A 15,339-nucleotide genomic window follows, 5' to 3' on the forward strand; every position below is an offset into this window, starting at 1 on the left:
CATTACCTGTAGACAGATGTCTTTCTCCACTTTACCTAGAGATGCCGTGAATTGAACCTGGAACTTATAGCATGTGCTCTGCTGCTGAGCTGCATCCCTTCTTCTGTAAATAAAGCAAGAATCTAGTCCTCATGGTTCTGAATTAAAAGCTGGTTTAAATAGGAACACAGGAGGTGGCCTTCAGTTGAGACCACTTGTCCATCTAACTCAGGATTGTTGACACCTGACTGGAAGCAGTTCATCAGCATTTTAGGGAGTGGGCACTCCCAGTCGTGCCTGGAGACATCAGAGACTGAACCAGGAACATGTAGCATGCAAATCATGTTGAATATATTTGACAATTTTTTGCAGAATATATTTTCCATGGGTTTGTTTTGTTTTACACCGCTGTGGTATTTTATAAGAAGGCAGTATAAACTGCTCTTCTTGTTGTTGTTGTTTAGTCGTTTAGTCATGTCTGACTCTTTGTGATCCCATGGACCACAGAACGCCAGGCACTCCTGTCTTCCACTGCCTCCTGCAGTTTGGTCAAACTCATGCTGGTAGCTTCAAGAACACTGTCCAGCCATCTCATCTTCTGTCGTCCCCTTCTCCTTGTGCCCTCAGTCTTTCCCAACATCAGGGTCTTTTCCAGGAAGTCTTCTCTTCTCATGAGGTGGTCAAAGTATTGGAGCCTCAGCTTCAGGATCTGTCCTTCCAGTGAGCACTCAGGGCTGATGGATGGGTTTCAGAATGGATAGGTTTGATCTTCTTGCAGTCCATGAGACTCACAAGAGTCTCCTCCAGCCTCATAACTGCTCTTAGGAATAAATAAACCATGTAACCTCCACCGAGACATGCTTCGCTGATGAAACTTATCACTTAATTTCACGTTCATTTTTTCTTGGGGATTGGGTGCGTGTTGGGGAACCTGTGGGCCATCAAGCCCAGTTGGCATGTCCAGTGATCTAGAATGATGTGGGTTCTAGTCTAGCAACACAGGCAGGATCATAAATTCCCAACCCAGTCTTAAGGACAAGCAACTTTCTCTCTGTCTCTCTTTTAAAAAAAAGGAAAACTAAGATTCTCAGGATGCTGAACTCTGTGTTTGCTCACTGGGACCAAAGAGGACACATAGCCTGTCTAATATCTGAGTGGCAGACATTAAGCCTGAGTTCCCAACTCCCTTGGAAATGTTGGGGATTTAGTCTTGTCCTGCATAATAAATGGAAGCAATCCATCATTTGGAGAGGAAATGAAATGTTCTTGTCTGAACTGGAAATAGGACAGTTGGCTTATTCATCCTGTGCACCTTTGCAGCCATTATGCTTGAGCACCAGAATTAACTGGCTGCAGAATGGCTTTTCTCCCCCATTACAGGAAATGATGTCGTCCTTATAAAAACAGCTTGATGGCATCTGACTCTTTAAAGGCAAGGTTATTGAGCTTTTTCAAAAGAAGAAGAAGAAGAATGCCTCCATACAAAAGGCTATTGGGACAAAAAGGCAGCATCCAGTATTATGTGGAAACGTTTATATAATTTAGCAGAGTTTAAATGATCCCCTGTTTGAGTTTATGCAGCGACAAGTGGGTTGCTAACTTGTTTGAGTCCTATCAATAATTATACCTTCCTGGTTGATATCCCTTTCTGTGCCTCTTAAAGAAAACACACATGAATCTGAATCATATTAACATAAACTACTTTACTATCAGATTCATTCAGGTTTACAGAGTTGTTCCTGAAGGCAGGCTTAGGTTACATAACAGATAAACTATATACTAGATAGTAGTGAGTCATGAGAAGACTGCATCCGAGCAGTTACCAGTTAACACTCCTTGCAGCACCGACCAACCAGCGTGGAGCCAGTGTGGTGTAGTGGTTAAGAGCTGTGGACTCGTAATCTGGTGAACCAGGTTCACTTCCCCGCTCTTCCACATGCAGCTGCTGGGTGACCTTGGGCCAGTCACACTTCTCTGAAGTCTTTCAGCCTCACTCACCTCACAGAGTGTTTGTTTTGGGTTAGGAAAGGAAAGGAGATTGTTAACCACTTTGAGACTCCTTAGAGTAGTGATAAAGCGGGATATCAACTCCAAACTCCTCCTCCTCCTCCTCCTCTTCTTCTTCTTCAACCAACTGACAAAACTGCCTGCCACATAGAGGCAGTTAGTCCTCTCTCAGGATGTTGGACTTGACTGACAGCTTTATATCCCACATATTAGTTGTACTCAGAACAGACCCATTAATGACTGGCCTAGTTCCATTCATTTTTATAGGTCTACTTTGAGTAGGACTTAGTCAGCTGCAACCCAAAGTTTCCTAGATGTCCTTGATGCTTGTCTGCAGTCAAAACCAGAAAACAATGTCAGAGCCAAGATAAATGCTACTGTCCACCTCTCCGTTTTAATTACTGGCATGTGTGAAGACTGATCATCCTTTTGGCCCTAACAACTAATGGGGGTCACCTAACAGCTTTTAAGCTCCCAAAATTATTTGGGGGAGGCCATGACTGTTTAAAGTGGTGTCATAGTGCTCTGAATGTATGGGGTGAACATGGACCTGGACTCCCCTTGGTTTTTAACATTTTTTCTTTAACCTAGAAAGTTTCCCCTTAGAAAATGAGCCTTAGAATTGCTATTTGCACAACAGGAGGAAATATCCAGGTGTTAAGTGAGCATCCAAGCCAATTCCTGCCCCTCCCTCTATACCAGCAGCTGCATTTAGCTTCCATTTAAAAATGGGAAATACAGCCATGTATCTCCCATCATCTCATCTCATCTAACTCTCAATCCCCATGAATTCAGTGGGATTTACTTTCACATAAATATGCATAGGAAGGATTGGTCTGAAAGGGGGGAATTTAACAAGCCATCACTTATCAGGATGAGCCTGTCTTTAAGTTCCTGATCAGTATTCTGCAGAAGCCTCACTGCCACAAGGGGAATGTGGTTGTATTAAAAGTAAGTGGTTCTTCTAATTAAGTGCTTGAGGTTTTTTGTTGTTGGTGTTGGTGTTGTTGGGTGTTTTGCTTTTGTTTTCAAAAAGAAAAAACAAAGCCGGAAGACAGGAAGCAATAGGGTGTTCCAAAAATGGCCTTGTGCAATTGAGATTTGCTAGTGACTAGTGACTTGGGTTTGTTTGGGTCTGTTCCTGCATACCCTCCAACATTCCTTGGATGAAAATAGGGACATTTCTCACTCCCCCCTGCAACTGACCCTCCTTGAACCCCTCCCCATTTTTTGTCCCCATCCCCAGAGCATTTCCTATCAGAAAAAAGTGTCACCACTACTTCACCAATGGGACACAGCACACACACCCTCCGCTGTCCTGGGAAAACCCCTTAATCCAGATTTAGTCCAACCACATGTGGGGAACATCTTCCCTAGCTGAAGGGCTTGAGAGAAATCCAGACGACAGAGAAAGAGCAGGGTGGGAACGCCAGCAGTTCAGTAACGAAGCAGGAAAGGACCTCTGAGTTTCACTAAAAAAAATCTCATTTATTCAGCCCGCTGCATTTGGATTGCAACATTTGTCAGTGTTTATTTTCTGTTTGCTCTGCTGAATCGCTTTGCAATAGGGCACATAGAAAATATAGAGTTGTTTTGCCCCTGACGAAGTCTGTAATCAAAACGCATTGGGCTGAATGAATTGGCACTCTGATTGGTGTCTCTTAAAGGTCCTCTGGTCTCTCATTCAAAATGGCCTCTACCCAACATCCCAAAGCTCGCGTTTGACCTGGATAATTGTATAGCCTTGCCAGGTGGTGGTGGGGGGGAGCCAATGGGTTGCCTGAGAGGATGGAAATCGCTGTCCCAGGAGTCTTGTGTCTCACTGGAGGAGAGTCCAGACCCAAAGGTTTTTGGTTCTAGTCCTGGTGACTCTCAACTAGAGATGGGTGAGAAAAGTGATTCAGCTCACATTTAAAGGTGAACATGTGTAAGTCACACTTTCCGAAACAACACACAAAGTGAAAATCAGCCACACTTTGAAAACAGCACTTTTCTGAATTTTGCAATTCTCCAGCCAAGTGTAGAAAAAAAATCACGTGCTTGGGTAAAATGTGTAAATAGATACATATATTGGTGAAACTTACATAGTGAAATATGTCATATTAGAAAACTTTGCCTTGCAAAAATGAGTTTGCTAGGTAACGTCACATACAAAAATGTGTAGATTAGGAGAATTTTGCACTAAAATGCTGACGAATTAAAAAAAAAGCAAGCTGATATAGAAATGTGGAGAATTAAACTTGAGACTGGAAAAATGAGAAAATGAAAATGGCAAGTCCATCCGTCCTCACTCCCATCATTATGCTCCCAATATTATTGAGAGTTTTCATTGGAGGAAATTGTTTGCGAATAAAGTAAATCCTTTCTCTCTGCTCCATATGCCAACTAACATGGGGTCCCCTGAGATGTAGAAGACAGATCCCCTGTTAGCATGTCTGACCATGGCCCACCAAGACTGTTCATCTGCCATTTCATTGGGGAGTCTTCCTGAATGCTGGATTTTGTGCAAAGCTGCTTATACAAAGGACTACAGGAAGGGGAGAAATGGACAGCAATTTGAAAAAAATGTATACAACAGCACGCTATGTAGGACCCCATGAGGGAGGTGTTTTCATTCTAGTCTTTATTGGTAAACTGGTTTCCAAAAGATGGCTGAGATACACTGGCTGCAAATTGGGTACTGAGCTATGTTCAAAGTGCTGGAACTGGTATGCAAAACCCTATACCAGTGATGGCCAAACTTGGCCATCCAGCTGTTTTTGGGCTACGCTTCCCATCATCCCTGACCACTGGTCCTGTTAGCTAGGGATGATGGGAGTTGTAGTCCCTAAACAGCTGGAGGGCCAAGTTTGGCCATCACTGCCCCATGCAGTCTGGGGCCAAGATTATCTCACCCTTTAAATACCCAACTGATCACTGCTCTCTGCCAGAAAGGGCATCCTGCAGGTGCCATCTTATCAGGAGGTGCGTTCCAAACTCACAAGCCTTTAATGTGGTGCCACCTACCCTTTGAAACTCCTTCCCTTCTAAGCAGAGACTTTTATCCCAGTCAGTTCCCCGCTCCTCCAAGTCTCATTACAATGAATAAAGGGCCGAGTTCCAGACCTCCAAATCAAGTTAAATTGTAAGCTGTTCTTTTGAAATATAAGTAGCTCTTTTTCTCCTCTGTGAGCTGATTTCTCCATCCTAAAAAGTACTGGGGGGGGGGGTTAATTGCCCCCCAGAGAACATGTCTAGTAGGCTTGATATTAATTTAATTTGACTCTTGGGGAAACATGCAGACATTGATGAAGTTAAATAAGCATGGATGTAAGAAGCTGAAACCAAATTCTGCCAAAATTTTAGTCAGGTCTCGTTAGAGTCATAGACATGCCAAGTCCACCACTTCAGTTTTATCAATCGATGACCCACAGCGATATCTTCCTGATGTTTATTCGGAATATCCTTTCTTGTAACTTGCAGCCATTGGTTTGAGTCCTACCCTCCAGAGCAGGAGAAAACAAGCTTGTTCCCTCTTCCATATGACAGCCCTTGAGATATTTGAAGATGGGTATCATATCCTCATTGGCTTGATCCAATAGGCTCTTCTTATGTTCTGACCTTGAAGTGGACTTTGAAACAAACTAGGATCTCTTACTATTAGTGATGGTGATGGAGCCTTTGAATGGAATGGCTTATATGGTCTTACTGAAATTCATTGTTTTGAACTAGGGTGGCCCTTTGTCCTGCTTTATAGATGGCAGTCCTTTATCAGAAGGGCTATCCAGCTCAAGTAGAGAGGGTTGGAAGAGCTGTGAAGTTGCCCATCCATAGTTGGAACCTGGGCAGGAGACTGGCACAAATCTCACCTGCTCACAGTCTTCCTCACTATGGTGAGAGCTGTTGCGTTTCACTTGAATTATACACTTCTAAACTTGCGTACAGTGGTACCTTGGTTCTCAAATGCCTTGGTACTCAAAACAACTTGGAACCCAAACACAGCAAACCTGGAAGTAAGTGTTCTGGTTTGCAAACTTTTTTCAGAAGCCGAACGTCCTCCATTTTGAGTGTTATGCTTCCAATTTGAGTGCCATACTTCCATTTTTAGGGTTACACTGAGGTCTGTCTGTTTTTGCTATTTTGTGTGTGTTGGTTTTGTGGCTTTCTTTGTTTTGTTTTGGTGACTGTGTGGAACCCAGTTCAGCTACTGATTGATTGATTGATTGATTGTGTACATTGTTTATTGCTTTCAGTTTATGGATCGATGGTCTTGTTAGCTAGTAAAATTTATGTTAAATTGCTGTTTTAGGGGTTGTTTTTGAAAGTCTAGAATGGATTAATCCATTTTGCATTACTTTCTATGGGAAAGCGCATCTTGGTTTTGGAACCCGGAAGGGATTTTGAGAACCAAGGTACCACTGTATTGGAAAACGGGGTTTATGCTCATCTGTGTCATTTGTGGAAGGGGCAGTTCTTAAGCTGCTGCCCTATTTTTGCACTTGTAACTTGACAGCCTATAATAAGAAACCAGAGCACGTTTTTTTGGTAACGATTTGCAAGCAGAGCAAAGAGGGGAATTTGCCAGATAACTTAAGCGCCATAAATAATTCCAAGAGCTGATAGCAGAATCACAACATGCTTCACTCAGACGTTAGCACCATCTTGATGTGACATGATTTTCCCTGGCATTTTGAGATTTGAAGAAGCAGCAACACTGTGGCATGGTAATAATTAATGTAGGAAGTGAGGGTGACGGATGATTTTACACAGCCGCTTTTGTGGTAGCTGTCAAGCTGGACAGAATGACAGCTCAGAAGACTGGTTATGTGGATAGCAGGGGCTAATGCTTGGGATGGGGCTTCTTAAAGGGTGAGAACAGGACAAATAGCTTGTGCTCTCTTCCCAGGATGACGTAGTAGTTTAATTCAGGTAGCTGTTTCAAGAAATTTTGAACCCTCTTTCCAGTTTAGAATTTGGGCATCCTTTACTGTCTCGCGGGTGGCACTGTGGGTTAAACCACAGAGCCTAGGGCTTGCCGATCAGAAGGTCAGTGGTTCGAATCCACGTGATGGGGTGAGCTCCCGTTGATCGGTCCCTGCTCCTGTCAACCTAGCAGTTCAAAAGCATGTCAAGTGCAAGTAAATAAATAGGTACTACTCCGGCGGGAAGGTAAATGGCGTTTCCATGCGCTGCTCTGCTTCACCAGAAGCGGCTTAGTCATGCTGGCCACATGACCTGGAAGCTGTATGCCGCCTCCCTCGGCCAATAAAGCGAGATGAGCGCTGCAACCCCAGAGTCAGCCACGACTGGACCTAATGATCAGGGGTCCCTTTACCTTTCCATTTACCGTCTCACTTGGGAACATAGGAAACTGCCTTATCCCAAGCTTGGCTGGTTCATCAAGCTCTGGCTGGCAGTGGCTCTCCAGGGATTCAGACTTGGGTCTCTCTCAGCCTTACCTGAAGATGCAAAGGATTAAAGCTAGGACATTATGCATGCCAAACAGATGTTCTACCACTGAGTTGTAGCCCTTCTGGGTTTCAAAGACATACTCTAGAGAGGTGAAGAAAATACAAGTCAACCATAATGCTTCTAAACTTTAAAAATAAACTAAAAAGACTGATATAAAGAGAGTCCTGACCAATCAAACCAGTGATCTATTTAGTCCAATGTCCTGTTCCCTACAGTGGCCCAGCAGATACTCAATTTGACGTGCCTACAATCAGGTCATGACGTTAATAACCCTCTCCCAGTTATTCTTCAGCAGCTGCTTTGTTGTTGTTTAGTCGTTTAGTCGTGTCCGACTCTTCGTAACCCCATGGACCAGAGCACGCCAGGCACTCACTCCTGTCTTCCACTGCCTCCCGCAGTTTGGTCAGAATCATGCTGGTAGCTTTGAGAACACTGTCCAACCATCTCATCCTCTGTCATCCCCTTCTCCTTGTGCCCTCAATCTTCCCCAACATCAGGGTCTTTTCCAGGGAGTCTTCTCTTCTCATGAGGTGGCCAAAGTATTGGAGCCTCAGCTTCAGGATCTGTCCTTCCAGTGAGCACTCAGGGCTGATTTCCTTCAGAATGGAGAGGTTTGATCTTCTTGCAGTCCATGGGACTCTCAAGAATCTCCTCCAGCACCATAATTCAAAAGCATCAATTCTTTGGCGATCAGCCTTCTTTATGGTCCAGCTCTCACTTCCAAACATCACTACTGGGAAAACCATAGCTTTTACTATATGGACCTTTGTTGGCAAGGTGATGTCTCTACTTTTTAAGATGCAGCAGCTGCTAGTCAGTGATATACTGCCCCTGAATCCAGAGGTTGCATTTAGCTATCATCAATTGTAGCCATGGATGCCCTTACTTTCCTTGGATAGGCAATTGACAGCATCGACTGGTTATCAAAGTTTTAAAAAGAAGCACCAGAAAACTGTAGTTAAAATGTGGCACCCTCAAAGGCATGCTAAAAAAAAAAAAAGGTTTTAATTGCTCACTGGAAAAAGGAGCTGAGATGAAGCCAGGTGGACTGCCCTTGGGACGGCATTTTATCACATTGAAGCTGCCACAGAGAAGGCCCTGTCCTTTGTGTCCTTCTGATAGTACAGAGAACCAGAGCAGTAGACCTCAACCCTCATCCAAGTTCATATGATGGCTCCATCCCATGAGCCTAGCCAGAACTCCACAAAGCCTGGAGCAATTACAGGTTTGTCCATTCCAAGTCTTGTTCTGTACCAACAGGACAGAAGTCACAGTCAAAGGCCAAAGGCAATTTATCAATAGATATATTGATTGATTTTATTTGTAGAGTTGGAAGGAATCATAGAATCATAGAATCATAGAGTTGGAAGAGACCACAAGGGCCATCGAGTCCAACCCCCTGCCAAGCAGGAAACACCATCAGAGCACTCCTGACATATGGTTGTCAAGCCTCTGCTTAAAGACCTCCAAAGAAGGAGACTCCACCACACTCCTTGGCAGCAAATTCCACTGCCGAACAGCTCTTACTGTCAGGAAGTTCTTCCTAATGTTTAGGTGGCATCTTCTTTCTTGTAGTTTGGAGCCATTGCTCCGTGTCCGGAATCTTTTGCCCAATTTACGACCCTGAAATTAAGAGTCTCGTGCTCTACCAACTGAGCTATCCCAGGTGATGTGTATGTGTATCACTATTCACAAAAATTACCAGAGCCATTTACAACTATTTCAGATATAATCATACCATAAAAACCACATAAAATGTTAAAATCTGCAGAGAGTTTCTTCAAAGCCCGCGATACATTAGCTGGAAAGAAAATCTCTGTTGATAGTATCATAGTTCAGTGACATTATAGAGAATGTATGGGAATATTCCCAGTATTTGTTGTTAATGTTAAAAGGCAATGAGTGCTTCCCCCCCGCCCTTGTATGTGGTAGGATTCCATTATTGGAGCAATGTTGTAACCGCAGTTGAGAACATTGTTGGATATAAGATCCCAATAAGCCCCACGCTTCTTCTGCTTGGTGTGCCTAAAAATAAAACACAGGCATTTCAGCCAGTAACTTGCTGATCTCTCCCCAAATTTCATTAGAAAGATTTAGGAAACAAAGGCAGCTCCCAATATTGAACGATGATAGGCAGAATCTGTGGCTTATTGTGCTAATAGCAACCATCTGCTTTCTTTTGAGTCACCAAAGAGAAATGTTACAGATAGGTAGCCGTGTTGGTCTGCCATGGTCAAAACAAAATAAAAAAAATCCTTCCAGTGCTACTGGAAGGATTTTTTTTATTTTGTTTTGACCAAAGAGAAATGGTCATTAAGAAGTACTGGCCATAGTTTCACATTACTTCAGGCACAACCTAAACTGTACACTTTTTATTCTAATCTTTTTTTTAAAAAAATGCAATAAGTAAACAATATTTTTGAATATAATGATGATGATGATGAACTGAGGTTCCTCCTTGGGCCAAAAGTCTGAGCAATTTTGAGTAAGGAAAGCTTGGAAGAAGCGGCAGTTCTCCAGGGGAGGCCAAACATCTTCAGTCAACGCACCAAATGCCAGATGGGAAGAGACTTTTGGTCAATAGAACTGAATGATTGACAGCGATGTAGCCAACTTTTTGCATTTCCTTAAGTGTATAGAAGGACAGCTGGGAAATATGTAACTGACAGGATGTCCCTAGGTGGAACTATTTTTTATTTTCAAAAAATGCTTTGGCTTTTTCATGGCTGGAATATCTCTATATCTATCATCTATCTATCTATCTATCTATCTATCTATCTATCTATCTATCTATCATCATCATCATCATCTATCTCTATCATCTATCTATCTATCTATCTATCTATCTATCTATCTATCTATCTATCTATCATCTATCTATCATCTATCATCTATCTATCATCTATCTATCATCTATCTATCTATCTATCTATCTATCTATCTATCTATCTATCTATCATCTATCTATCTATCTATCTATCTATCTATCTATCTATCTAATCTATCTATCATCTATCTAATCTATCTATCTATCTATCTATCTATCTATCTATCTATCTATCATCTATCATCTAGCTATCTATCTCTAGCTATCTATCTTTAGCTATCTCTAGCTATCTATCATCTATCTATCTATCATCTATCTATCTATCTATCTATCTATCATCTATCTATCTATCTATCATCTATCTATCTATCTATCTATCTATCTATCTATCTATCTATCTATCATCTATCTATCTATCTATCTATCATCTATCTATCTATCTATCTATCTATCTATCTATCTATCTATCTATCTATCTCTAGCTATCTATCTCTAGCTATCTCTATCTATCATCTATCTATCTATCTATCTATCTATCTATCTATCTATCTATCATCTATTTAAGTCAGTAGAGCTTGAGACAGGGTTGTGGGTTCAAGACTCCTGCATTGCAGATGGTTGGACTAGATGATCCTCATGGTTCTTTCCAAGTCTATAATCCTATAATCCTATATATTACATATGTTCTATACCAGCTCGACTTTTTCCACTGTGACAGAAGGTTCACCAATGTGGGTGACTGGCATGTCAATGTTTGCGAATAACCTTTGAGGTATCTCAGGAGCAGAGTGCCTGCTTGGAATGCAGAAGGTCCCAGGTTCTACCTAGCATCTCTAGGTAGGCCTGGGAAAGACTCTTTGAAGGCCTGGGGATGAGTGCAGAGACCAGCATTGTTACGGTCTGGTCTATGGGCAATTGAAGTCCCGGCTGAGGACGTCGGGACCGGGGGCAAGATGGCAGGGTGGGAGCAGAAACTAGAGTCCAGAAGCCAGGGGTCTGAGGGTCAGGGAGCAGGGAGTCACAAAGTCAAGGGTCCAAGGGGCAAGGAGTCAAGGAGCTGAGGTCCGAGGATCAGGAAGCAAGGAGCCAAATGCAGCAAGGCAGAAAACGTGTTCCTGTGGCAAAGAGCCAAAGGGAAATGCTGACCTTATATCCCTTCCCGGCTCTTGCCACCAGGTGCAGTGAGTTACCAAGTGGCCTCACCTGTGAGAACAAACTTAGGGAGGCCCCAGTCCTGCAAAGCCCTACTGGTCACAGGGCCTGGCTCCTGCATGCACTCCTGACATGAATTTTCCCAAGTTGTGGTTGATGATCCACCAGTGGCTCACAAAGCCCTGTGCCAGGTGGGTTGCCAGCCTTATAAGTAAGCTCCAAATAAATATTGCTTTTAATCCTTAAGTGGTATGAAGAATACCTCTTACCTCATTGTTTTGTTAGCGTATTATAATGCTGTGGTGATACTTGCAACCAATCTCAAAAAGGCTCGAGTCTTATAATTCAAAACTTGGGAGCTGCTGTTTGCTAGCTGGCAGCAGATCCAGCAATCATTAAACAAAAGGTTCTCATACAGGGAGTGGTTTTGAGTGACTCTTATGGCTTGTCTCTGATTCATAGGAGACAAGATGTCATAGTCACCCAGAACAACTCCCTGTGGTGAACCATCATCAGATCTACCATTAGGGTTATAATTAGGTTCTTCAGCAACATCTGCTATGAAGACAAAATACGGAAGCAGGTTAAGTATCAGTAATGATCTGGGACGAGGTCTGACAACTTTGCATTGCCATTCCTATTATTATTATTATTATTATTATTATTATTATTATTATTATTATATTTTATATTTTATATATGCCCTGCCCCATCTGGTTGGGTTTCCCCAGCCACTCTGGGCGACATACAGACAAAAGTGCCACTGTATTCTGCTCTGGTCAGACCTCACCTGGAGTACTGTGTCCACTTCTGGGCACCACAGTTCAAGAAGGACACTGACAAACTGGAACGTGTCCAGAGGAGGGCAACCCAAATGGTCAAAGGCCTGGAAACGATGCCTTATGAGAAACGGCTAAGGGAGCTGGGCATGTTTAGCCTGGAGAAGAGGAGGTTAAGGGGTGATATGATGGCCATGTTCAAATATATAAAAGGATGTCACATAGAGGAGGGAGAAAGGTTGTTTTCTGCTGCTCCAGAGAAGCGGACACGGAGCAATGGATCCAAACTACAAGAAAGAAGATTCCACCTAAACATTAGGAAGAACTTCCTGACAGTAAGAGCTGTTCGACAGTGGAATTTGCTGCCAAGGCGTGTGGTGGAGTCTCCTTCTTTGGAGGTCTTTAAGCAGAGGCTTGACAACCATATGTCAGGAGTGCTCTGATGGTGTTTCCTGCTTGGCAGGGGGTTGGACTCGATGGCCCTTGTGGTCTCTTCCAACTCTATGATTCTATGATTCTATGAAAAGGCAAGCTCACACATCCCACTCATACTTGCAGTAATGGACTGTATTTGATACTTTTTTTGTCTGAAGGTTTTCAATGGGTTGTTTTTTATTATTATTGATAACCATCCCTGGATTCTTTTGAATGAACTGTGGTTTTGAAACACAATCAATCAATCAATCAATCAATCAATCAATCAATCAATCAATAGGATGTCATATAAGGCAAGGCTCCCCATGACCAAAACCAACCAACCTTGGGTTTGCCTACCCACATTGCCAACTCTGGTGGCAGCTCTGCCTTAGATGACCTCACCATCACAGACACAGAAAAGTCTATGTGCCTCTTGGCCAACCAGTAATTGGCAAACACCTACAGCCTTTCTTCCTGCTTTCTGATTGTACAGTAAGTGTCCTTCCTTCTCTCCCTCTCTCATTCCAGGTGAAGGAGGACTGGAAGTACGTGGCAATGGTCATTGACAGAATTTTCCTCTGGATGTTCATCATTGTTTGCTTGCTGGGGACTGTGGGCCTTTTCCTACCTCCTTGGCTGGCAGGAATGATCTAGGATCCAAACAACTCTGGAAAGGAATCCGTCGCATCCCATTCAACCGATTCCAATCCACCTGGAAGGGGCAAAGCTGAACGCTGGAGAAGGCTGCTACGAACGATTTGCTGTAATGTCTGCGCATGAACCATTCCTGGGGAGCTCCAAGGATGCTTTCCAAGGTTGCATCACTTGCCTAAGCCATCTTCATCTTCTATATCTCTTTGGGGGTGGGCGGGAGGGGTGGGGCTGGTCAATTAAAGTTTATCCATAGCATGACGGCATCTGTTGTCATATATACTCCTGAGAACACAGCTGTGTTCCTTTAAAGCAAGTGCAAATAGAGGCACTTAACATAACGGACTCAGTCCCTCCTGGCAAGTCAATGGAGAAGTTTAGCACTGGCTGAGTATTGAGCTGAAGCTCTTCAGAACCAAACAAGGTCGAGTGAAGGGTCTTGTTGAGGTGTGTTTGAATAACCGGCAAGGAGAGGATAGATTTTTGTCAGAGGCACGCCTTGGTGGAAATGAAAAATATGAATTCAAGTTCTCCTGATCTTCAGAGTTCAGTTTCGTAATGAAACTGAGCAAACTGGAGGAAAGACATACCACATCTGGCCACCACTGGACTGTACATCTTGGCTGGTCCATATGATCAGAAGAGACACCTGGTACAGCTTTTGCTGGGCCAAACCACATTAGGCTGCAGGTGGGGGAATCCCATCTTTGCACACTTATTAAACTACCATGCCTGGAAGAAGGGTTGGCTCAAACTCTTCTTCCTGCCTTTTTAGTTTTTGTATTTGCAGGGAGCTTTGTTTGCACTGCAGGAATGTTCGGATCCTCCGCTGGCAATGTGAAAAGGAATAGACAAGCAAAAGCTTCAGTGTGCCGCTCTTGAGATCGGAAGCATCAGCTTTGCGGCTCTGAAGCAAAGGAAAGATAAAGTCAATGGGAGAGGAAGCTGAAGCTCAGAGGCCCACAAAGCTGCAGGGTCCCCGTTTCTGGCAGTGTCAGCTGGAGTTATACAAGTTCACAGAGCGCTTTCCTCTGTCTTGCCAAGAATGGGGAAGCCCCTTCTTCCTTACACAGCATGGGCTGCTCTGTGGGAGAGCAGTTAAGGTAGTTAGAAGCAGCATCCCATAACTTTGCTTGTAAAAGCATTTGCTGTGTTGCTTCCATAGAAAGACTTGGGGGATCCAAAATGGTACTGACAATACCTTTGAGCAGGAGCAGGCACTGGAATTGCTAAGATCCCCTCTTCGTAGTCAGCAAGGAATCCTGTTTGACAAGAAACCATTGTACTCTGCCAACATAGTGGTGCAAAGGCACCAGCTGCCACAGATTGCATCTAATCTGTTCCTCCCCATTCCTTCCATTTGTTTCCAAAGTGTCAGGTGTAATTTGCATAATACATTTCACCAGTACAAATCACATTTCCTAGGTGCACAATGTGGATTTCCACCCTCCGCCCCCAGTGCAGAATAAATGCAATCAGGAATTGAAATGGAAACCTATCTATTAAGAGTCCTTCGCTATGAAGATTAGGGCTGGGTTTCAAAATCACGATATATCACCAGTGTGATAGAATGATACACATTATCACAATATCTGAAATAAGGATGGAGCTATGCAGAGGCATTGGCTGGCTTCACAATTTTACCCACGTTGTGATTTTGCATAACATACATCCCATGATTTGTGATATATTGCCGGGTCAAAAACTATGGAACCAATATCACGACATGCTTTTCAAACCAGTTTTGGGTGATAGATTGATATATCACCCAGCCCTAAAGAAGTTGCAGCTTAAACTCTTGGGTCAAGCCATATTTGATGGGTGGGTCTGGTGGAAGGGGCATATGCATCCATATAATCCATTGTTCACCACTGTTGGCACATGAGTAGGGTTATAGTGATGGAAAAGGGGGGTGGATTTCCACTGCTAACATGTGTGGCTTGATCTTCTGTGATGGAGCATCATGTGGGTCCTTCACTTCCTGCCCAAACAAAGCTCAGTCCATTCCTGCTTGGTCTTTATCTGGCGGTGTGAACTCAGGTTAACACTTAAAACTTTTCAGATGACAAAAGCAAA

At 43.3% G+C, this 15,339-nt stretch overlaps 1 protein-coding gene across 2 annotated transcripts in view; it reads left to right on the plus strand.

The window, feature by feature from the left end:
* Positions 1-13,468, plus strand: part of CHRNA4 (cholinergic receptor nicotinic alpha 4 subunit) — an 81,797-nt gene extending 68,329 nt beyond the window's left edge. For both annotated transcript variants that reach the window (XM_081867712.1, XM_081867713.1), the window contains one exon: positions 13,141-13,468. In XM_081867712.1, the coding sequence (XP_081723838.1) occupies positions 13,141-13,266 (126 nt within the window). In that variant the 3' untranslated portion in view covers positions 13,267-13,468. The remainder of the gene's footprint in view (positions 1-13,140) is intronic.
* Positions 13,469-15,339: the final 1,871 nt, after the last annotated feature.

The sequence above is a fragment of the Podarcis erhardii genome (genome assembly GCF_964252035.2).
Source record: "Podarcis erhardii genome assembly, chromosome: 6".
NCBI lineage: Eukaryota > Metazoa > Chordata > Lepidosauria > Squamata > Lacertidae > Podarcis > Podarcis erhardii.